This window comes from Plectropomus leopardus, chromosome 21 (genome assembly GCF_008729295.1).
Source record: "Plectropomus leopardus isolate mb chromosome 21, YSFRI_Pleo_2.0, whole genome shotgun sequence".
NCBI classification, from domain to species: domain Eukaryota; kingdom Metazoa; phylum Chordata; class Actinopteri; order Perciformes; family Serranidae; genus Plectropomus; species Plectropomus leopardus.
In genome coordinates this window covers 20866612-20891880 of record NC_056483.1, presented here as the reverse complement: position 1 = coordinate 20891880, position 25269 = coordinate 20866612, and the positions used below count along the sequence as shown (strand labels likewise).

At 39.6% G+C, this 25269-nt stretch overlaps 2 protein-coding genes and 1 non-coding gene across 3 annotated transcripts; 2 read left to right on the top strand and 1 right to left on the bottom strand.

Moving 5' to 3' along the window:
* The first annotated feature begins 366 nt into the window (after window positions 1-366).
* On the top strand, window positions 367-437 carry trnaq-cug. The gene has a single exon. It is a non-coding gene; the product is annotated as a tRNA-Gln (tRNA).
* A 3428-nt stretch (window positions 438-3865) lies between these two features.
* map3k8 (mitogen-activated protein kinase kinase kinase 8) lies at window positions 3866-11120 on the bottom strand. Its single transcript, XM_042510675.1, has 8 exons — window positions 11035-11120; window positions 10014-10373; window positions 9739-9909; window positions 8863-9124; window positions 7182-7288; window positions 6143-6295; window positions 4805-5051; window positions 3866-4710 (listed from the first exon to the last, which is right to left on the bottom strand). Exons 1-8 carry the CDS (start codon window positions 11041-11043, stop codon window positions 4586-4588), a joined length of 1434 nt encoding a protein of 477 aa, XP_042366609.1. The 5' UTR covers window positions 11044-11120; the 3' UTR covers window positions 3866-4585.
* Window positions 11121-11591: 471 nt separating this feature from the next.
* LOC121960920 (mitochondrial poly(A) polymerase) lies at window positions 11592-24407 on the top strand. Its single transcript, XM_042510817.1, has 9 exons — window positions 11592-11772; window positions 12766-12932; window positions 13068-13301; window positions 13480-13704; window positions 15806-16020; window positions 17422-17648; window positions 19473-19565; window positions 19670-19743; window positions 23789-24407. Exons 1-9 carry the CDS (start codon window positions 11592-11594, stop codon window positions 24113-24115), a joined length of 1743 nt encoding a protein of 580 aa, XP_042366751.1. The 3' UTR covers window positions 24116-24407.
* Window positions 24408-25269: the final 862 nt, after the last annotated feature.

The window sequence follows — 25269 nt, the reverse complement described above, 5'->3', positions numbered from 1 at the left end:
TTCGCTAGAGCCAGTGCTTGTAACTTGATATTAGGAAGCCAAAGTCAGCAGTTTTCTCACAAACCAGCTGTGGAATGTGATCCAAGACGTCCATTTGCAATAACACATCGCAGTTGAACTCATTAGATATGGTGGTCAGAGGTCACTGTGACCTTGCGTCTGTCTCATTTCTTTCTTTCAAAACTACTTTGATGTGCAAAACATCCGTTGTTAAGTATTAGTTTACTTGGTTTATTGAGATAGCCAGTGAGGGTCTCTATTTCACATTATCTTCTTTGTCATTGGTGGTGTTGTATGCTCTCCGTATCACATCATCTGTATAGAAAATATGTCTGGCAATATGATTTGAGCAGACCAAGGTGTCATGGTCCATGGTGTAATGGTTAGCACTCTGGACTCTGAATCCAGCGATCCGAGTTCAAATCTCGGTGGGACCTGTCTTTAAGGAGATTAAGGAAAGGAAAGTATGCAATCTCCACGTCCCACTTCATCCCAACCCGAGGTGTCACGGAAGCAGGGCTCCGCCTTGAAAGTTAGAAGTCACAGCAACACATGGTTTGCACTCACTCCAGCGATCCGAGTCAAATCTCGTGCCATGGAGCATCGTTTTGGAAGTGTCACCCTGTGCACGTAGCCTTATCGTTCTTAGTGACGCTCTGGTCCCCACACTTTGCTGTGCAATGACTGCTCTTGACTTTGGCACCATTATTTGATACAGAACTGCAGACATGCAGGCAGCAGCACAGAGGAGGAGAGAGGAGAAACCTTCTGCTTTGAGGGGGGTTACATCACAACTCACAGCAACTAAATACGATACACCGTTCCTGGCTTTCGTGTGATATTTAACATGGGCAAAAAATGTTGATGTGCATTTCCGACCCCTTGTTAAACTTCATGTAGAAAACAAAAGGAATCTCAAATATGTGTACTGTACTGCCAAATCTGATTTGATTGGGATAATTCTGAGCTGGGTCCGGCTCTACATGTGGATAGATGTGACTTTCTTGATCACTGACTATTCAGGGGGAGGGCAGAGTTTTATTCATTTGTTTGGAAAAAAATGTTCCATGGTGAGGGAGCAGAGCACACTTAAGTTCCTCTTCAGTTGACAAAGATTGTGTCATATCAAGTAGTCTTTCTTCTTCTGTGCAGTGTGTATAAACCTTTGTTCCTAGTCACTGCTTTTGAGTTTGAAACTACTCTTTGAAACAAAGCTGCAGACAGATACAGGATGGCTGGGCGATCATCAGATTGAAGTCCTCCCTTCGGGGTGTGGGTTTTAATTTAATTCCACATTTGATATTAGCTGTTTTTCACCGGATCACTTGCTTATAACATGATATTGGGAAGGAAATGTCAGCCATTCTGTCACACATGATGAAATACAGTGGTCCAAGTACAGCAGAAGCATTTCACAGCTTGTACAATGTCAACTTATGACATGTTTTCAGGTTTTTGGACACAGTAGACTTATCTGTTGTTGGGTTGTTTGTTAAAAAAAAACCCAAACGGTTCCTTTAAATAAGCAAAGCAGAGTGTTCTGACTCCAGTTGGATGTAACTTACTCATAAAATTGGCTGTGCTTACCTACAGATGTATGAAGGCATATCAGTGTCCAATAAATGTGAACAGTTTCTCTAAAATACTTTAGTCAGTTTACATAGCAATTTACATAGGCTCCGAATAAAGTTGAAGAGCCAGAGATCGAGATTCACCTAAAATACTGTATGAGGAAGCCTACCCCCTGATAAATTAGTTCATTCAGCAAGTTGTATTCACTATTACCAGTAGATGGTAGTATTTGACTTTCATATTTATTGGGAAACCACTGGATTTCGCTGTAAACCTTGTGCTTTCACATGTCTTTGAGGCAAGCCCTTCCACAGCAGAGCTTGACACCCACTCACATGTGACGCTTATAGAAAGAGGAAGAGTGGGCCTGAGCCACAAATAGGAGAAAGACACTTCACACATTTTAATCAGTAGGGTTTCCCTGATGCAAAATCAGTAGTAGATACTGCCCATGACTAAATGAGAACAATTAAAAGGAATATAGTAGAGGGCTTCGGTAAACTTGATTGACACCTCATTTAGCTGTTGGATGGGGAATCCAGGAAAGCCCACATTGATCAGTTTCCAATGAAATGTTTGTTTGGGATTTTTCAACGATTTATTGCTCTTTCTTGCTGACATACTGTAGCTGGAACATTTGTAGTCATGCAGTTTTGCTTTTTCTGGGGCAAGAAGTATTTGTCAGCTACTTCAAAAATTAAGTAACAACTAAGCCACATTTATTTTAATTCAGATTGTTAAACTTGTGCAAAGTACTTGTGTACAGCAATGGAAACATACCACATTATTAATTCATTAAGTATTACCTGAAATCTATATTGAAGTATGTATTTTGCCTCATGCTTTCCCAGTTATATATATTATAGGATTATTTAAACTCATGCATGTTTTTGTTGTTGTTAACTAAAATATAAAGTTTGGGCCAATTTACCTTTGAAAAGCTAATTTTTATAAAGACATGTCTATCCTTAAAGAAACCTAAAAAGATTTAAACAAAAGAAAAAAAAAACCCAAACAAGTTTATTTGCAATTGTTGAAACTGCACACTGTCAACTGCACTTTTTTTTGACAAAATATGACTTAAACAACTAATCCTAGACAAATACATGAAAAAATGGAAATGCTTCTCTGAATTTTTCACCTGAAGTTGATATTATATTTATATTATATTTTTTGCAAAATAGACAAAGTAGCCTGTGACTAAAGCTATCATGCACTTTATACTTTGTACAAAGTAGTTTAAACAATATGAAGTAGTAGGAAGTTTAAAGTAGCATTCAATAGAAATACAAGTACAAGTACTTAAAAACTGTACTTAAGGAGCCGACAGTCGCGCAGAGAATCCAAAAAAAAGATGTGAAAGTGAAACATTTGAACAACACCAAAAATGGTCTCTTGAATGGTTTGTGATTTCTCTGTTTTATCCATGCTTACAACCTGACTCCATGTCACTTTTGATTGATCCACCATTTTGGTCTGGATAATACATTTTAACATCCGTTGGATTTATCGTCATGACATTTAGAACAGTCATTCATGGTGTCGCAGTATGAATCCAACTGACTTTCGGGATCCCCTGACCTTTCCTCTCGTGCCACAACAAGGTTGACATTTGTGGTTTTCACTGAAATGTTCTACAACTGTTGGAGGACTTGCCATGTTACCAATATTTTAGTTTATGACCAAATATCTGCAAAACTAATGACAGTCCCATCATAAAAACAAGCTTGTTTTAGAATGTTATTTTGAGCATGGTGACATTAGGATTCAGCTCAAAGCACCACGGTGCTTAAGTACAGCCTCACAGAGCAGATAGCATGACTGAATCATCAGACTTGATAGTCCCATGCCAGAGTCTATGTGGGTGCATTAAGTGCAGAGGCTGCACTTTCCAGTAGGCTGGGTTTGATTTCTGTATTTACTTCAACAGTAAACAGAGAGAGAGGAACATAAGTGTGCTCTGCTCCCTCACCATGGAACCATTTTTTCCTAACAAATGAATAAAACTCTGCCCTCCCCCTGAATAGTCAGTGATCAAGAATGTCACTTCTATCAAATATCAAATCAACCCCCCCTTGTTGCCTAGTGATTGTGTAATATATTCCAACATAGCTGTATGACAGTCAGAACGTGAAGTTAGAAAAAGAAAGTTGAGGTGATCTAAAGACTGAATGTGAAACATTCTGACATAGTGAATATTTTAATTTCACAGGAATTTCTCTCAGTTGTGAAGTTTCAAATCTTTCTAAATTACTACTTAAAGTAGAACTGAAATATCACAGACATTATAGGATTATCATGTTATTGCATTTATTGCATAATGACACATTTTCAATCTTTGGGCAATTTCTATGCTTAGTACTAAGGAAAACAGATGTAACACAATTGTTTTTTTCTCTAAATAGCATAGCAGGCCTCATCTCACAGGATGTACAAAACACAAAATAGATATCATATGCATTCAACAGAAGCCTCATTTACATAGCATCATGATGCTATTAATATTCCACAGGAATTAACAAGAGGAAGTCCATTAAGAACTACATATACATGTTTGCATAGTGCACACATACTTTAACAGATAGCTTACATATTTTTAGTGACAGTTTCTTTTTCAACCATTGGACATTCTTTCATGAGAAAAAACTCAGCATACATTTAATTACTGTGTTGACTACTACACTGAAATATAGAACATAGGGAGCTCTGAGAAGTAATACCAATAGCTGACGGTTAATTTTTAATAATACACAATACAGTTCTTTCAGGCACTGTCCTGCAGTGTTGTTGCGTCACATCAGCTAATTTCAGCATCAAGGTTGAGCTATTCCATTCATTACAAGTCATATTGAGTCTTGTAAGCAATTGCAGTTCATCAATGGGCTGTCCACCTGTCTGAAGTATTCATCATCTTCAACAGTTAAGCCATATGTTTTTAAAAAAGGCTTAAAAGTAAATGATCAGTTGGCTTTGATTCAGTTCAGCCACATAAAGGCAGAGCCTTGGTCTGTCGCTAGCCATATTCTGAGGTGGGGGGGCCTGTTACCAGTTTACAATAACCTGACAAGGCCCCCAGGTCAATGTACAAGGAGCCCTTCCTCCTCATGTGGCCAGAGTCCTCAGAGTACAGAGAAGAATCTGCAGGAAAGAGAAAGAAGTACATGTTTACAAAGGGCAAGTATATTATTATGAATTGCTGGAACCGAGTTGACCTCAACATGTAGGTGCTTACCCTGTGTGGTGTCGTGATGCTGGCTCTGCTGCCGTAGTATGATGTGGTTGGCCTCCTCCATGGCTGAGTCAAGGCTCCAGCAGCGCGGCTGATCCTCCCTGGGCGGGTTGATGGCCTCATCCTTCAGCAGCTCGGATGCTGAGCTCCGCAGAGCAGGGTTCCTCTCCAGGGCTCGCTCCAGGAAGGAGCGCATGGTCGGGCTGCAGTCCTCTGCTATGTCCTCCAAAGGCGGGGCCTGCTTGTGGATCTGTTGGGAGAGAGATAAGTCAAAACTGGCATGACAAAACTGAAGCATGAGAGAAAAAAAAAGTTACAAAGACAGTTTATGTTTCCAAAAAAACCAAAAAAGCCAGCAGGCCACACAGAACTCATCCAGAAGCTGTGACCCAGTTGTCTTGTCATTGTGAGTAGTGGATTGTAAATGAAGTTTGTTTGTAGTAAAAAGGAACAAGGAAAAGTAGCAAAGCTCAGCCTGTAGCAGCGACTTAACCACGCAGCATTACTTCTCCATGCCAGCAGTTTCATGAGGAAGTGAGTAAATCAAAAGGGCTGATAACCATTTCAAAAACAGAAACAGGACTTCTTGAAAGCCAAGAGCCCATGTAATGGAAAACCTTTCAAAAGAAACAGAGGTAGTGTCTGACTAATTGGGCTATAGGTCACACACTGCAATCAGTCACGTTAAACCTTCTTTTAATCTCATGACACTGTAGGCTGTGGAAGCCCTGAACAAGGTCATGGAAAAGTGTGTCACTTTTAAAACACAGCAAGATACAAGATAGTATTTATCTTGTGGCATGTAATTATGAGTTAATGGTTATTCTACTAGCTCTGAGCAGACGTGATGCTACTTGAAAAACAAAACAAACTGTGAGATGGATAAAACTTCCTTTTAATATTTTGTTGTTGTGTTGAAGTACATGTAATAATTGACCAGAGAGAAGGTGTTGGAAAATAATTCTAAAAATGTAAAAATGTAAAAAATGTCTAGCGCTTTGCTGCAAATAGATATAGTATAGCTCCTAAATGACATACTGTACCCTTTTTTCAATACAGTGTTACAGTGTCCAATAAATGTGTGTGTGTTTTTAAGACATTTTTACTATACAACCAAAAAATATCAAATCTCTAAATTGGTGTTGACAGAGGAAAAGTCAGTTCAGATCATCAAAGTCTGTTCTGTGAGAATCATGAATGTCTGTGAAAAAATTTCTTTGCAGTCAAACCAATACTAAGAGTATTCCCCTCTTGACAAAGGGGTAGACCAACCGACCAACACAACGGTAAAAGCATGGCTCATAAAAAATTAGTAATAAGTAGTAAGTAGTAAATACTTACAATGTAGAGGTAGGATGGGTAGGCAGTGCGTGGGTATCTCTGGACCCATGGAGGGCTCCCAGTCTGCATGTGAATGATGGTGGTTCCCAGGCTGTAGATGTCTGTCTTGGTATTATGTCCTCGACACAGAACCACCTCAGGACTCATGTACATCTAAATAAAAAGGAGAGCAACATAAGTTGAATTTAATAAAAAGGGCTGAGGAGGATAAAGACAGAAAAAGCAGTTTATTATTTATTGGTTTCCCATTCAAATGTATGTATCAGTGCTTAAAAACCTGTTGCAGTAAAAGGGTTTTTCTGTCTCAACTAACTAGATAACCTTTAGACCAGCGCCATGTATGTCAAGGTAAGGGCAGTGCAGAAGCACATTGGCCTTTGGAGTGTGAAAAGTAAACATACTAAGAGAGTTCATCTCTTTCTCTGCTGGAAATTCCAGCCTGCTCTCCCATGTTAATGTAAGCCTGAGCAGCCCAGTGTATTTGCTAGCTCTGTCTCTTTTATTATTACTGCTGGGTGTCTGCCTTGGGACTTTCCACAAGCCAAGCCTTGAGAGGCCCAGGGTGCATGTGCAGAGACCGATATAGACTGACACACACACACACATAGGTCAAAACATGGGAAAAAATTAGGCAGATGGATGATGGGAGAGAAAGGCACATGAGAACTGTCTTGGATTAATCCTAAAATTTCCCAAAGTGCTAATTATATCCAAACTGAAAGCCCTAAGCATAAGCAAACTATTATTAACATCAGTGAGGTCAATGAGTGTACTAACTGCTCTGCAACAGTGCTTGCCAATCACTGCTGTTCAATCAGGTCGGAAAAGGCAGAGACGAGTGCTGACAAGTCAAAAGACTCTTTAAAACCCTGAGAAAGTCTAGCCTGAGCCATGAGCCATGAAAAGAGTGCTGTTTTTTTTTGGTAAAAACACACACTTAAGCTCAGAGGTGAAAAAAAAGTAATGATTTGAACTAGGCACTTAAAACAACACAGAAGACATTGGGTTTATGAGATCAGTTAAGGTGTTATTTTCCTACCTCTGTTCCTCTCAGGTCTCTGGGAATGTATGTATCCTCTGTCATCTGCACCGTCAGACCAAAGTCCACCAACACAGCCTTGTCTGACATCAGGACAATGTTACTGGCTATAGGAAACAGAGAAAATAATAGCTGTCACCGTCTGTAAGAGGCTGTTGTGTACAGTACTTTCAGTGTTTATGCTTTGCTTTGCAGGCTGCCATTTGAGGTTATGACTAGTATTTTTTTAAACACACATATTAAACTGGCTTGCACTCAGTACAATTTCAGCACAGTTAATTCAAGCTACAGTTAGAGCTTGATTTAATTGAACTACTGTCCTTGTCCCAGTACACAAGCACTAGGGGAGGATCGACTTATTGATGGAAGTATGTCCCACTCTGCCACAAATGGTGGCGATATGCCCCCTTTTAGTTAGTTGCTACTGGACCTTCTTCCAATTGACCTATTAGGTCACGTACCAAACAAGTTAGCATACTGCAAATAGGATGAATGAAAACATGGATAACCTTTCGGCATTGTACATTTTGTATGTACTCTACAATTTACTTTACATGTTGATACCTTCATCTTGTTTTTTTTCCTTTTCTTTCATTTCTTTCTTTATTTTATTTTTTTGTTTTTTCTGGCTTTCTTCTACAAATCCATGCTGTTCAACTTGTGGGTCAAAGTCCAGTGTGGGGACTACTAAACATGCACAGAATGCCAAGGCCATTTCAGGTCCAATTGAGGCGTATGCATGAAAGAGTAAAACAACCAACAGCTGCAGTATGTAGGTGTGTTAGTCTGACTTCGAGACTTAGTATGACTTCAGTTTGACTAACATGTTTACTTCTATTTTAAAAGACCAGTTTTAGTGGGACTAATGCAATAATTAGACTTTTTTCTAACATCATGGAAACGTACTGACTGTATGCAATGATCTCAAATAACAAAAGGCCTCTGAAACCTCCCAAGAAGAAGTCAACATGTCACGTGCTTTTAACAGAGGAATTTAAGAGATAATTTGAGGGCAAGCCTTTTGTGAAAAGTCTCATCATTGCACTTTAAAACCTCACCAAGGTATAATTACATATTTTGATCGCAGGCAGGAAACACTTAGAGCCACAGCGACATGTCAGAGGGCCCGGCTGGCCATTGTCGTAAGTCATTTGCTTCCCCAGACCCTGCATTTAACCCTGAGAGTGCATGAGAAGCAGGCTGGAATTTCCAGACACCAAACAGCCTTCAGGCCATGAGGCTGACAAACGGCTGTGGAGAACGCTTTGATCCCCTCAGCACCAGTGACACTCAACCAACATGAAACTACCTCACATCTAACCTCAGCTGAGCCCCACCTACTGTAACTAGCATATTTTCTTGTAATCTAAGTCATTAGCTACCAGACAGTGTGACTGCACTTCCTCAAAGAGTGTTTATCAGACCTTCAGAGGAAGAAATTATATAATACTCAACAATCAAAATGTGTATGAATGTGGTTTGTTTGGTTTGTGGCTGAACTGATTCACCTCTTTCCTCCTTGCAACTTAAGACTTGACGAGTGTATTTGTCTGTGGCTTGACTTTGACGTAAACAAGGTTAAAACTGATATTACACCATTTCCTGAACCATGTTAGCTTACTAAAATGCAGTGCGTAACACCAACAATACCCAAGAAAACTTCTTGTTCTTCTGCTCTTACGTTTGATGTCGTGGTGGATGACGTTGTGCGAGTGCAGGTACTCCAGGCCCCGCAGGACTTGCTTGGTCACCCAGATGATCTCAAACTCTCTCATGGGACCACAGCTGTCCAGCTTCTCCAATACAGAGCCGCCCTCCCCGGCCTCCATGAACAGGTGGACACTCTGGTCCCAGAGCACAGCACCGTACAGCTCAGCGATGTTTTCATGGCGGAACCGGGCCTGGAACTCCACGTCCGCTGCTTTAAAGTTCTCCATGGGGATCTGTGAGGATGATGATGAGACGTAAACATATGCATCGTCACAGGTCTGTACGGGAAATCTTGTAACTCAGACACCAAGCACAACTGGTGCCAGTAAGCCTTGTGTGTATTTAACAGTGTGTACAATAAACTGTGTCAACTCAGCATTCTGATAATAACACCACACAGGAAAGGAAAAGAGAAAACAAATTCCCTCAGGTGAGGCGTGTTACATCAGACAGATAAGAAAATAACAGAATGTGATGTAAAAAGTGTGTCAGGAACTTGGGGGAAATCACAGCATGCAGATTTATTGATTTATCATGCATTTCACTTTGTCACAAACATCCAGACGAGACGTGGACAGCTGTTCAGTTTCCACTCTTGCGTTAGTCTTGACCCATTTTGTAAGTTTGTTCCAAAAATACCCTGGTTCTTCTTTAATGTAATAACAGAGTTCCTGTTTTACTTTAAGGGAAATCATGTCAGATGTCATGTTGACTTTAACATTCATCACACAAACACAGGAGTCCTGTGAACAAATGGTACTTGGCAGGTGAAATAGTTGGCACAGAGGGTAAGAGTTTCGAGAAGTCAGCACAGGCTGGATTCCAGCTGTTGCTCAGCAGGACTCACCAGTTTGCAAGCCATTCTCTTCCTGGTGGTGGTGTCCTGAGCCAAGTGGACTTTCCCGAATGAGCCCTTGGGCACGAGGCCAGAGCCATGATTCTTGTAGGTCAGCTTCCATGGAAACAGGAGCACATCCATGTTGATCTGGTAGCGGCCTTTCTTTACAGTCATTTCCTTCTGCAAAAAAAAGGTAAGTTAAAAACCATAACATTTAAACACAATTAAAGACTAATTTTTAGGCCCATGATGCAAAAAATATTAATTAAAAAACATCCTCTCACCTTGTTCAGCAGGACGCCCATCTCCTCAGGCAGGTGCTGCACAGCTTCTGCCTTCATGTTGGAGAGAAGGTTGACGAAGGCCAGGAGGTCTGTCGCTGTTCCATATCGAACACCACCAACCCCGTCCACATAGTCCTTCTGCTGACTCCTCACTAAGTCCCCAGCCTCTTCGTTCTCATCCATATCCTCTTGGGAGAGACCTTCCTCCTCGAATGACGAGCCTCCTTCCTCCTCTTCCTCAAGCTGATACAGAGTCTCTGCAGCGTTGATAATATCTTCTATATTCATGTGAGCCAACAGCAGTTCTATTCCATTATCATATTTATAATCCATTTTGATGCTTGTCTTGTGCTGCTCACCCTGAAATGAAACATCAGGAGGTCAGTTTGTGGACATTTTTCTGTTCAGTTCAGACTTCATCAGTGATCAGTCTGTGAATGACTTTAAAAAGCACAGGATGCACAGTTACACTCCACTGAAGCTCTGAGGCTTTGATTCAGCTGGCTGGGCACGCAGCTGGGAGGGGCTTAAAAGACTGTTTTCCAAGCAAATGAGGGAGTTTCACAGTGAAGCCGGGAAGCCCCTGGGAAAGCTTGGACCCCATTTTACATCTATTAAACAACAACTACTTACATTTATAACTTATAGTCTTTGGGCTGTGAATGTAAATCGAGCTCATACAAATGTTACTGCATGCAAATCTTTCTCATCTGCTAGATTCTTTTTTTCTGTCTTGTTTTGTAGAGCCCACCAAACCCCGTGTTAAAAATGGAACAAATAAGCCACAAAATTACATTTCTACATCACAATAAGTGCAAACTCGTTATACCTAGTGTTAAACTGATGCTACTGATAAAAATGAATTGTAATAAGCAATAACTCGGCATGTTGTATATACGTAACAACCACTCTAAAATATTTAGCTGCTCTTTTTTATATCAACAGATTATACATGATATATTCCACCACATCAGATGAGATGTAGTAATGTAAAAAAAAAAAAAAAACACGCCGTACTAACCGTAATCATTGAGTCAGGAGCTTAACGCGACTCTCTTGTCCTCATGGTTTGTCTCCAGCGTCCAGCAGTGACTGACTGCTTGAAAGAGGTCGGGCTGTGTTTAGTAGGAAGTAAACACAGGAAGTGCCGTCTATCAGCGTGTGGGTGGCGTAGGCTTTAATGTCAGGTGCCAGCGCGTTACTCCGCGTAGGTTTCGTTTTCCCTTTCTTCTGTTTTCTCAGATGAAAAACAAATTTCATGTGGCTTGACTGCTGAAATGTAGGGCATCATCTTCCACAGAACCGCGGGGTGATTTCCTGTGGGAAAATGTGTTTTGCTGCTTGTTTTATAAATAGAGGTCAAAATAGAAGCGTAACATATTAGAGCGTTTAGGTTTATTAGACATAGAACAAATCAAAAGACAAAATTCAAATTTAAGCTATAGCTGTATAGCTGTTTCGGAATAACAAGTAATCAATACATTCAGTGTAATCAATACATGTATTTATCACCCATATCTTTATTGCCACAAGTTTGCTATTTGGTACTGCTCAGTTGCCGTAGACAGAGCCTTGCGCATGCGCCTCCAAGCTTCTCTCAAAGCAATAATGGCGTCCCCCTTAGCCGTGTGCAGGTTACATATGAGGGGAAGGGGCAGCCTGGCGACGTGCCTACAGAGGGTCGACACATTTCTTCACAGGAATATTGGTACAAACGCTGTTGCCGCGCAAGGTGAAGCACTTCAAAAAGACGAATCTGGTTAGTGACGTTATATCAAGCTGTCAGACAAAACACGTTAGCCTTCGTGCTAGCCCTGTCCCCATACAGCAACAGTCATGCCAAACGTAATTCAGAAATCTAAGTGTTTTCGGTAGCTGTGACTATGATCGTAAATGTGTAACTTATTTAATCGCTAAAGGAAGATACAAGAAATCATTACTGTGTCGGCAAAATTCGGTATTTTTCGTCTACAAAGTAGTCCCAGTTTAATAAGTTAACATTTTCAACACTCATACGTCATTTTCACAAAATTAAATTCCGATAAACGCCGCTTTGTAGATGGCATCTATGCCGATTTTAAGAGTTGTTTCTAAGAGTTTATAGGACATATTATGTATCTTATGGAACTTGTGTGTGTGATTTGTAGCATGCTTTCATTGGCTTAACAGAGCCATACGTTGTAAAATCGTCAGTTTTTGTCTGAAGTTTGGCGTTGTGTTGAGGGGCTTTTTAAGACAATAGCTGTGTATAATGCTGCAAAATATGTCTTAGAACAACAGCATGCTTATACCCAGTGTTGGGAAGGTTACTTTTGAAATGTAATGGTTTACAGATTACGAGTTACCCTTTAAAAATGGAATAAATAAAGTAACTATTTTAAGTATTTCATCAAGGTATTGTAACTTATTACATTTGATTACTTTTTTGATTACTTTTCTAACAAATGCTTGAAAAGTCCTGAAAACATAAGTGCATAAAAGTTATGCTCAAATTTGTCCCAGCTGCTTTGTTGACCTGCATTGTCCAAAAAATATTCCAAAAGAAGGCATTCCTGCATGGCAAAAATATGTAAAGCATCAAAATGAATTTATTCAACAAATAAACTTTTTGCTGAATTTTTTTTCATATTTAACCCCTTTATAATCAGTAACTGTAGGTTAATCACATATTCTTTTTCCAGTAACTGTACCTTGAAAAACAACCTAAAATTATTCATGTAATTGCTTATCACTCTGTTGTTTTGTTTTTCAGAGGAAAAGAACGGACGCAAATCTTTGTATGCTGTCCAGGCGGAGAGACAAGAACAAGCAGAACGATCAGTTCTCATTAGCTGCCAATCCAGGACCAGTGAGAAAAAGTTCCTAAAGTATTTATCAAAACATGGAGACATCCAGAAATACTTCTATTATGAAAGCTACGTAAGTCAATGACCAAGCTTCCCAGATAAATAAGTCATGTTTTCCAACTTGTTTTTTAATGTATCTGACAAACTTCACTGTCATCTTAGGATTTAGCTGGGTGATGAAATTGTGTGTCTTGCTGTTATTTTCTAGGGTCTGTATGCTGTGGTGGAATTTGCAAACCGAGAAAGTGTTGCCTCATTACTTGAAGAGGCAGCCATCCCCAACATCAGCCACGAACCTGTGGTGCCTTTGAAATCGAGACTGCTGACACTGAGGAACCCCGGCTCAGTGGAGTCAACAAACAAGCAGTCAGGCCAGCAGTGCCAACAGCAAAGCAGCATTCCCATAAACGAGCTCATAAAGAGACTGTCCAAAGAGGAGAGTGTAAGTGATTGGGTTTTAACACCTTGAGTGACTGTTTAGATTAAATGAGTAATCCAGTGATCTGGATTTAACTTAAAAGAAAGATACATGTATACATTAATTTCAACAGATTTAATAAAGTCACTTATAAGCTTCGATGATTTTGTTAACCACGGCTTGTCTCTTCCTTTCCCCTCAGATAGACCAACAGATGTCCTCCCTGATGGATGTCTATCAGCTTACAGAGGAGAACAGCCGACTGCGTTTCCTCGTCTGCTCTCTGCTCAAAGACGTTGTTGCTCCTTATTTCCCAGAATGCACCATCAAACCATTTGGCTCATCAGTGAACGGCTTTGGAAAGATGGGCTGTGACCTGGACATGTTCTTGGACCTGGATGACATCAGTGGGAGAAATGCAAAGATGGTAATAAAGGGAGTCCTTCACTAGAATAAATGAGGTTAATTTGTGAGACAAAAGCCACCAGCTGACAGGGATTGATTACATTAATATTGCCAGATGTAACATTTTCTGTTTATAAAATAGAAAGTTGGGCTGGATATAAGAATCGTATACATAAAATCCTGCAAATAGCACATCTGCAACGAAAAAATATGAAAGTATTTTGGTACTTGGTAATACTGATTCAGCGCACATTGAGCTGGACAACTTAAAGAAATATTATGGGTCTTGGAAAAGTCATGAAAAAGTTCTAAATTTTGTTCATGAAAATGTGTGGGAATCGTGAATATTTCAAAACATAGTTGTAAAAGTAAGAATGTTAACAAATACTTTACAATAGTTAACTCTCAGAAATGTCTGTATATCTGCATGCAGCTACATCATAGTGTGTTATTAATCATTTAATAAATGTTTGTATACTGCTCATAAAGACAAAAAGGGTGGTTAGGGTGAAGTGTTACCACAATAATAAACTAAAACCTGATTTGTGGTAAGGCGCTCACCACTTTTTAGTGCCGCTTGACAAAAATGCATTTTTGAGATGACAGAAGCAGGCCAAACTGCCCTCATCTGGCTGACTGATGGCAGATATTTACTGGACCAGAATATTTTTCATGCCAGCAACATGGAAGAAAAATAAAACAGTGTTTGTATTTATTGATTCATAGATTTTATTTCCCAGCTCAGCGAGTGAAGGGAATGTGATGCCCAGACCGGGAGCTGATCAATCAATGTAGATATGGTTAATAAGTTAGAAGCACACATAAAATGGGATATTTGTGTAGCTGTTTTTGTAAATTACGTTTCACTAAACACAACAAAAATATGAAAACAATGCATGGCTGCCATTGAGGCGATTTAAAACATTGCTGCAGCATTAATAGAAAATGACACGTGACTGTTACATTTCTGTCATGCAACACTTTTCAAAAGTATTGAGGGCCAAATTATAAATCAGGTTGAAAATTATGTTAAAATGCAGGACACTGTCAGGGAATATAATAACATGGCATCCGAAATGTACAAGATTTGTTTTTTGCCATCTCATGCAGACTCAATTAGTGTTTAGTGTCGTCAGAATCGGAATCAGAATTAGAAATACTTAATTGATCTCAGGGGGGAAATTGTGGTTCTTAACAGTCGCTCTGATGCCAGCATAGAGAATTATCGCAAGCAGAAATAAATACCAGCACAATTATAGAAAAATATAAAATGGAAATACATTAATAGTTAACAGTTAGCACCAGGATGTAAATATTAAAAAATAAAAGTACATATTATGCTAAGTATGTAAAGTCTAAAAGTATAAATGTAAAGAAATAATAGACAGTAATAAACAATTAGCACTAGTATGTGAATATTTAGATTATTATATGGATAATGTGCTGAGTGTGTGAAGTCTCTAAAATATGAAACTGTGCCTTATGCTAGAATGCAATGTATAAATCTAGTATTTATGTTCAAAATATCAAAATAGAAATATGTGTGCAATGCTACAATGAATAACAGAGAAATACACAAGTAGGAATAACAATAACTATTTATGCAATATTGGTCACATGATAAATATAGCCTCCATTCAGTGTTGGAAGAATATTGCACATTTGAATAATTGCGCCTAGGATTTCTATGATTGAAATATTGCACAATATTGTATTGCAAATATTTAAGTGTCCAAGTCTGCAAGACACTGAACCCAAATTACTCCGAATGGTCAAGCCATCACTGTGCATGGTAGCTCGCTCTTACCTTGTAGTAAGCAGTAAATTGAGATTTTAAACACTTATGAATCATCACCATGTTATTGTTGATTGGTGTGTTCTGTTGTGATTTCATGTCTATCAAAGACAAAGCAACATTGTGGGATTTTAAGCAAAGACTTTTGTTTTTGCGAAAGACACCACTTCATGATGGGAACTTTGAATGGCACAATATAGTGCACTGAGAGTGTGGAAATCCAAATAAGATGATGTTAATGAAAATTAACTATACTATAACTATATTAAATATACTTTACAGGGAGGGATTTAAGATCATTAAACATCTCTAAACTCTCTTTGTGCAGCCGAAATCAGGTCTGTTCCTGGAGTACCAAATGAAGAGGACCACGTCGGAGCGGGCCGTCACGCAGAACATCCTGTCTGTCATCGGGGAGTGTGTGGACCAGTTTGGGCCTGGGTGTGTGGGGGTGCAGAAGATTCTCAACGCTCGATGTCCCCTGGTCCGTTTTGCGCACCAGCCCTCTGGTTTTCAGTGTGACCTCACAGCCAACAACAACAGGTATTCACCCTGAGCACATATATTTGAATGCCATGACCTACTTCCCATACATAAACAGCATGAACAGCTTTTTGTCGTGACTCTGGTGTTGCAGTAGTTCATTAGAGAAGGGGTCAGTTTCATCCAATGGAAGGGTCATGTCTTAAAATGTCAATTAGAGTTGGTCATAGGCCTCTTGCTTCACAGGAACTGCTAGTTTTCTCTCACCCTGAATCTTGTTTTGGCCACACTGGCGTTGCAAAAGCCCCAAACAGAAACCTGACTCTGGCAGGAAGTGCTGCGATGGTAGAGTTGCATGCCTGCCACAGTGAAACTCAACATGGGGGCCAAAGAGGGGGCTTGTTTGTGTTTCACTTCTTCCCTTCCAACCTTAAAGATAATGCGGTCTTTGCCGATGGTAGCACAAACACGTACATACTTGCTAACGTACAGAAAACCACTCTGCAGTTTCTAAGGAAATGGAGTTGAACCACCGAGTGTGGGTGGATGTGAGGGGGACTTTTCTCAAATCGTGCTGAGATCTTTGAAGCGCAGCACTTTCCTGCCTGAGGGGTGTGTGTTTGTGTCACAGAAAACTGAAGTCTGACTGAGTCACTGTGATAAGCTGAAGGCTGCACTCTAGTGGCAGATTTTTTATTTTAGTTTCAGCGACCCCTGAGACATACAGTATTTTATTTCCTAACTCAGGAAACATTGGGATCAGAGAGATGTTAGAAATCTGCCAAATGTCTACTATATAAAACAATAGTGTAATGCTATTTGTAAAGAACATTAAGAATATTCTCTTACATATGACATGGTTAACTCTTTGAAACCTCAGCAAATTGGATCTATTTCTGTCAAAAACATGGGAAAATGACAATAAGCAACTAAGGAAAGAAATGGCCCAGAAATTGGAGAATTTGTTTTCAAAAGAAAGCAAACCAGTTTGCTCAGATTTGGAAGTTTAAATGATTGTGAAAGTGTCTGATCGCAGCACAAAAAAACTAACAGGTTTCAGAGAGTTAACACAAGCCATTAACATAAAAATAATGACAGGCATACCAAAACATTTAATAATCTGAAGGTAGCCTGCAGACAAATCCAGTAATTTTCTAGCAGTACCATAGAACCTGCCAAGAATTGAGTCGTAATATACAAAACTACATAAAAATACATTAGATAAGAAAAGTGTCAGAAGAGGTCAAGAAGCCAGAGGCTTATACAAACGGACCCCCCCATCAATTTAAATGCATCAAACAAAAAAGTAGAAGAAATAAAAACACAAACAAGAAGAACAACAAGTAAAGAAAAAAAAAAGTAAAGTAACTTTTACAGAAAAATACACTCCCACACTGAAATGAATAGCCTCTTCAAACATGCAGTTAAGACAGTATTAGTAATTCTTGGTGTCCCCCACAGGGTGGCGTTGAAGAGCACAGAGCTGCTTTACCTGTACGGAGAGCTGGACCCGCGGGTTCGTTCTCTGGTGTTCACCGTGCGCTGCTGGGCCCGAGCTCACACCATCACCAGCAGCATCCCCGGAGCCTGGATCACCAACTTCTCCCTCACCGTCATGGTGCTGTTCTTCTTGCAGAGGAGGAGCCCTCCCATCATCCCCACCCTGGACCAACTCAGAGACCTTGCAGGTACCACCCAGCACCATCTCTCACTCTGTAGATATTACTTTGAGTCTCCTTAGCACTGCTTTTTTTGTTTTTTTGTGATCAGCCTTTTTAATACTTTTTTTTAGACAACTGTAGAAGTCAGAAGTACAATCATGTGGTGTTTTTTGTTACTATACATTCAACTTATTGATGTTTCCACAGAAAGTATGTTAAGAAAAGTACACAAAGCATATGAGGTTTCTCATCACATAGCACAGCTGCAATCAAACAGCAGATAACCGATGCTGTTGTGGATTTAATAATGCCAAAGAGCCATCAGTCAGAAGCAATAACTCAATAAGGGGTAAAGGAAGATACCAGCCTCTAAAAGCCCCAAGAACCAATTAGGTCATTCACATTCACATCGTGAGTTAAATAAATTAATTTCTTGGGGTTGAATTTCATTTAAGAGTTTGCATTTATTAGTACAGTGACTAATGATATTGTTTTCATTGTCTTTTGTTTGTTTTCATTTGAAGTTAACCATTATTTAATCAGGAAGTCCCTTGAGATGGGATTTTTTTTTCAGAGGGAGACCCGGCCAAGACAGCACACCGCTTACAGTTTAAAAAGAAATAGAAATTCTCAAACAAACAAAGAAAAGGCCAAATCCAGTTCAAATTAAACAGTTGCATTTCTCGGTTACAGGTACTTTTATCATGACTGAAAACCAAACCAGATGGGACTTGATTACTAAAATGTAGTTCACTCTGTAGATCATCCAGGTACCAGGAGTGATGTAAGAGAAGGTTTCTTCCCCCAGTTCAGTGCAAAAAATAGTGGATTTTTGTTTGTTAGCTTTTACAACAAAACAATACAGACCTCTTCATATGTGTTTCTCCCTAATGATGCATTCCTAGGTTCTATCAGTTTATCAATTACATTTTACTTTTATTATGTAGGTTATTCAAGAATAAATCAGAGAAAGCAAAGGAAAAAAAGGAGGAAAGTCCAAACATAAGATGTAGCAAAAATATGTTTTTCTGCTTTCCTGTCCTATTAAGCAGGTCAGAAACCCCATAGCTGGAGCATCTCTGCTCTGACATGCTAATTGTCCTTCATCAACACCTGCAGAGTGTCTGCTGTTGTTTTATTTTATCCAATTGGTTCCCATTTTGGCTCTGTAGATAACTTAAGAGCACACCGTCTTCTTATCATGTATACATCAGTAATCAATGTGTCCTGTGGTCATTTAACCACCAGCATACCAGTCTGTCTGCGGGTTTGCTGTAGTTCCTCCATCTCTCCCTCCCAGTCACCTTGGCTGCCAGATAATTGCCTTCCAAAAGCAATCTACCCCTCCACCTCCACCACCACCACCACCACCACCACCCTGCACCGGTGCTCCCTCCTCCTCCTCAGCTCCGTTTAGCTCAGACTCTATCACACAGAGTGCTTACGGGCCAATAAAAGGCCCATCATTCTGGGAAGGTCGATGACCCCGCCTCCTCCGGACACTCGCATACAGGCAGTTATTTAAACAGCGGTGTATCACACAGACGGACACACACACACACACACACACACACACCACCAGCAGAATCATTGAATTGAAGGAGACTGGTAACAAGGGCATTGCTGCAGAAGCAAAGCAGTCAAACAAGGACATGATCCATGCTTTTTTTTCCCTTTCTTTGACCACTGTCACACACACACATACATGCAGCTGCTGTCTCTCCTTCCCTCCGTGTCTTTCTGAATCCTGTCCATGAAAGCACCACCACCATCTGTCTGTGTCTTGTTTATGGCCATCATAGGCGTGTAAAGGCAGTCATTTACCTTGTATCCCCGCACTCGTCCCACAAGGTCCCGCGGACAAGAGCGTGATTGAGGGGAACGATTGCACGTTTGTCAGCGACTTCAGCAAGATCCATCTCCAGAGCAACACAGAAACACCCGGTGAGCACGAGAGCGTAGAAACAGAGCTATAGGGCTACAACTCAGTTTGATTGATACCGATGTTTCTGTTAGCCGCTTACTTGACTTTTCATGCTTTTTCTCAGAGCGACTGCTGCGTGAATTCTTTGACTTCTATTCCACCTTTCCATTCAGCAAGATGTCCATAAATATCAGAAAGGTATGTATGATTATACAAGCATAACCCAAATAACTTGCCCAATAATGACAGTTTATATTACTTTTGTATTATTTAACTAATATTAAAGCAGCTTTTTCTTTTGACCACATGACAACATGAAACAGGTCACTAATTGTGATAAACCTACAGAATTATCAGCTTAGTCTGCAGCTTTTTCAGCTTTACTGAGCTTTATAAAGTTTCAGTTCATTGTTAGGCTGTCCGGCTGCAACTTTACTGCTTTGATTCAGCTCTCATAATGTAGTTTCCAGTAGTGTTAAGTAACTATTGTCAGTGAAAAGAATTCTAAAAACCCACTGAACACCACCTGCTCAGCACCAAACAGCACACAGATATAGGTAGAGAGTAAATGTTTTGAACATATATAGCAATTAAAGGGACCAATATTTCCTTCAGGAGTTGGTAGAAACTATAAACAGAGAAGAGAGTGAAAATTGGACTTTCATTCATCAGGTGGACACCACTCCAAATGAATAATAATGCTGCTTTGTAACTGCTGGATTTTTAAATAAGCAACTATTTGCTAACAAGTGTGTCAAGTCAAAGTAACAACGTTAAAACATGTGAATGCTGTGTTCAGTTATTACAGGTTCAAAGCTACAGCAGGTAACTTTTATAAGAGATAACATAACTTTGTTCACAAAGCACTAATCTATACAGATAATACTCCTCTGTTGCCTTACTGAATGTAAATGAAACTGAACTTCCCTTAATCTAGTCAGTTCTGAGCAATCGATCGTGATTCTGTTACTGCATTGCCTATTCTCACCTCAGATGTTTCCATAAGCAGATTTTAGTGTATTGTTGAGCTTTAAATTGAGGGTGGCTGTGACTCAGCCCCAATGTTGGAGACAAATTAAACAGGAGTACCAAGCACCACCTACCACCCAGAGCAATATTCTCATTTTACAGCTAAACAGTACACTACAATCTGTTTCTAAAAACATTTGAGAAGCTGCCTAGTTTGACAGTTTGAGCACAGTTCATGAGCAGTTACTGACAGCTGCGTTAGACCCAGATTTGTTATTTCTGGTGTGCCACGGCAAATTCTTGTTACTGTTCTTAGAAACAGTACACAGAGGAAGGGGAACCTGATTTTTTTTCACAGATTATCTGTTTTATTTACTTCTATCAGAATATAGACTGTTTTAGGAAGTATGATGCTAAGTTTGTTTCATGAAAGTTTCCAACTGTAGCCCTAAAGTCCCCTTTCAAAGATGCAAAAACACATCACCTTTACCTATTCTGAGTACTATAATAATTGCAGCACTTTCGCATAATCTCTTATGCACACAGAAATATTTAATAACAGAGGAAACAGTATGATTGACCTAATTTTAAGTTCTCGATGAGATTCAGTACATAGTAAAGTATATTCCTTCCCTACTTCTGCAAATGGGAAATTAAATGAGAGTCACAGCTTAACATCCTGTCACTCAGTGTTTGTGCACCATTGAGAGGGGGAATTGTAAAAAAAAAAAAAAAAAAGTCCAAAGCTCAAGCAACAGCTGCATTTCGACTAATGTCGAAAGTCCACAAGCAACACATTGGTCAAACAACACATTTCCTCTGTATAGTTATAGTTACAGTTCAAGTTATAGGTTGTTTGATTTGGACATCACAGTAGCATTAGAAATGTACCTTTATGCCCAAGAACCAGATGTTTGTAGCAAAATGCTAATTTGCAAAATCTGTCCACAGAATGAATTTTCCAAAAAAGAAGGAAGAAATTGAAAATGAAAATGAAAATGAAATGAAAATGCATCTACAAGCACATACACAGAAAACAGCAACAAAAACCATCAGTAAATCCACACACAAAAATACACCCACAAATAAAAAAAAAAAAAAACATCCCCAAGGATACATCACAATCACAATCACACACCACAATTAAACACATAAAATACATCCCCAAATCCATACACAGAAATAGATCCATACAATACTTCATTTGGGGCTGTAATTCTAAAACAGGAAGCAGAATTCTCAAAAAACAAAAAGGAAATATTTTTGTTTGGCCACTAGAGAGTGATGACTTAATTAAAAATTAAAAAATACATTAAATTAAAAATGTAAATAAAAATAAAATAAAAATTTTAATTAAAAATAAAAAGAAAATCTAAGGAATCTTTTTCAGAAATGTTTACGCTAAAAAGTGGATATTGGTCATAGATCAGATTTTTGTATCTGTATGGATTGTGATACCTTAAAATATACCTTGCAGGTAATGGCTGTAAAATTCCACTACCACTAAGGCAAAAATGGTCCGTCTATCCTAAAATCCATCCTGCTACTTGTATGGCCTCTAATGTGACTTGTAAATCAAAAATTGCATTACTGAGAAACCAGAACACAAAGACAAATCTATGCAGAAAGAACTTCAGCACCAAAGGAAACCCAATTCAACCTCCTTTCAACATCCCCCCCCTCAGCCCCAGAGCTGAGCTCCTGCAGAGAAATCTGTTGGTAATAAAGGCAGTGTTTGGTGGATCATGGCGTCTTCCCACACACACAGATGACAGCTGTCCTTGTCATGTGTGATTGATGCCAGCCCCACAGGGCCCGGCGCCCTTGAGCTGCGATCCCAATTAGGAGCTCCATCAGGCTAAGTGTAAACAAACACATATTTATTCTATTTAGAGCCATATTCAGCCTGCTGTGGAGCACTTTTTAGAGGCACCGAAAGAGCGTCCACAGTGGAACTTTTGTAAAGAAAATGAAATAGAAAGATCGAGACAAAAGGCTTGGAAAAGTGTTTCCAAGTCATACCGTTTCTGAATGGTAATATCAGGAGAATGTTCAAGACTAATTTGTAGCTTTTAGAAAGTACATTTGAAACCTAGATCACCAGCACTTTTCTTGTGCTGCTTTCCGATACCTTTTACAAGAATTTAAACTCTTGAAACCTGAGAACATGGGTTTGATTAAAATTCTTTAAATAATTTTACAGAATTACTCTTAATTTTTAAGCACTTTTCCAGGCCATGTTGTTTTTTGTTTTACTTTATTTTTTATTTGTTTTTTTTTTAAATATATATTTTAGATAATTTTTATTGTGCTTTTCACTTACTTGTAGTTTTTTTTAGGTAATTTCTTCTTTTGTTGCTTATTGCCTTCCTCTCATGTTTTTTTAATACAGAAATTAACCCAGTTTTCTTAGGTTTCAAAGTTTACTTACATCTTAAAAAGTTAACGTTAAATAACATCCTATTAAGCACCTCAATTTCATCCCTAGAAACTTAGTTGATAAAGTGGGTGTTCATGCTTTGGTAGCACATTATATGAGATGCAGGGACTTTGCTTTCAGTTTAATGAATTGATGCCTCTGGGAAAGAGGGACCCTGCATCCTAATATATGAGACTAATATCAGGTCTGACACAGCAGAGGAAGCCTGCAGGTAGACTGTGGCCGTGACCCGTGCCTATAGGCTTTCACCAGTGGAGCAACAGCCATAAATCTCCTTTACTGTGCTACAATTCTCCGGTTCGCTCCCTTCCTCTGACTGATGGCTTTATGTTGCCATATTCTGTCGCTCCCACCCCCCCACAGCTCCATCACTTCATCCTTTCCAGGGCCTTTACTGTCATGCTTTAGGCCGGATAAAGCATGCAAAGTACCACGGGAGGTTCTTGACTTCTCTCTGACCCACATATTGGCGGTTCATGTGATGGCCATGACTGCTAGACAGCGGCACAGATCATATGTGCTTCCGCTGCTAACATGTTCAGCGTGCATAGCAGTCGATCTCATTCCTGTCATTTTTTTTTTGATTCCCCTTTTTGAATCATTTTTCAAGCCAAAATGTCTTCCAGAGCCATGTCTTGGCCTCTCCCATCTGCTAGCCTGCTGAGAGGTGTTCCATTTAGCTATAGGTTCCTCGTACATAGCAGCAAAGAGCTAAAACCATGACCAACAAGATAGATGGACCAGAACATGCAGCACATACAGGACTGCGCTTATGGCTGCTGCTCACGAGTGTGCTTTTTCATCTGCCAGCATTGTCCCCTTCCTTCTCTCCAGGGCAAAGAGCAGAACAAGCCGGAGGTAGTCCCGCTGCATATCCAGAACCCGTTCGAAACCTCTCTGAACGTCAGCAAGAACGTCAGCGCCACGCAGCTCGAGCGCTTCATGGCTCTGTGTCAGGAGAGCTCTTGGCTGCTCCATCACAGTAACAAGACACCCAGAGTTGGTAATGAAAACGCTCCCTCACCTTGGGGACTCGCCACCCTCTTCCTGCCCTCCAAGGTTGCAACGATCAAAGGGCTTAAAAGAAGGAGGGCGGAGCCGGCCAATGAGAGGATCAAAAGCTTGCTGGAATCCTTGACGATTGGCAAAAAGAAAAGCTAAGACTTTTGGGAGCGCTCAGAAATCTGCTCCATCCTCTAACTATCACTTTAACTTGTACATTGATGGACACCTTCTGGTGGTGTTTTCAGATGCCTCCCGGTGGAGGAGAGGAGCAGCTGAAGCAGAGGAATCCATCTGCTGGACTGTAGTTCCAAACACGGACACCGGGGGGTGTCGCTGAGGCCTGTGTGTGCATGTGTTTGGGACATGGAGTAAGGGAGTGATGTGTACTTTACTGTATACTTGCCTACTCAGTTATAATTAAAGATCATACTGTGTCAACTACTGCAAATCATACCAGACATTTTTTAGGAGTTAAGACAGTGGATTCACTGGTTAATTAATTTCTTTTGGGTCATGGATTTTATGATTTACAATTATCACTTGTATTTGTTTACACCTCCAACAAAATCACTACGGATACATTTTTTGTAGTAAGCTTATTTTATAGATGGAATAATCAGACTTTATTGCAAACTGAAAACACTGGATTTGATTACTTTGGAGACCCATACCTGACAGAAGGCAGTACAAGGATCTCTGACTCATAAAAATATGACTAAATACATCAATACTATTAGATCAAAATCGCATTTATAAAAAAGAAAAAGAAACAATTCATCAGTCTCGAAGTTGTTGCTGGAGAAAAGTAGAAAAGCTTTTATTGTTTTCTTCTACTTCCTGTTATTTGTTAAATTAATTAAATCGGTCGTTTTTCATGCCTCTGTTTATCTGACAAGTGCATTTTAGCTTTTGGGGACCAAGATGACTATGTGGCAAGTTTGGATTTTTCTGCTACAAAACTGCAAGTGCGTACTGGGGAAAAATTGGAAAGCAAGACAGAGTGATGTTCCTGGGGATCTGAGCTATGCTGAGCGCCAGTATTTTCACCTTTACCTAGCTGAAGCAACTTTTATCACAGATCTATACTAAACATACAGCGGTAGCATTTCTGTAGGACCTTTTATAGCAGTAGCTAAAGCATTTTAGCTGGCAAGCTAATGGAACAAGCCTCAATATTATATTAAGTAGCCATGCACAGAAATTATACTTTTATTTCTATAACGCCGTCTTTAATTACCTGCCGCACTAGTTTTTGGAATGCTTTACTGAGCTGAACTTTGTAGTAACGCAGCAAGCTAATGCAATTTCAG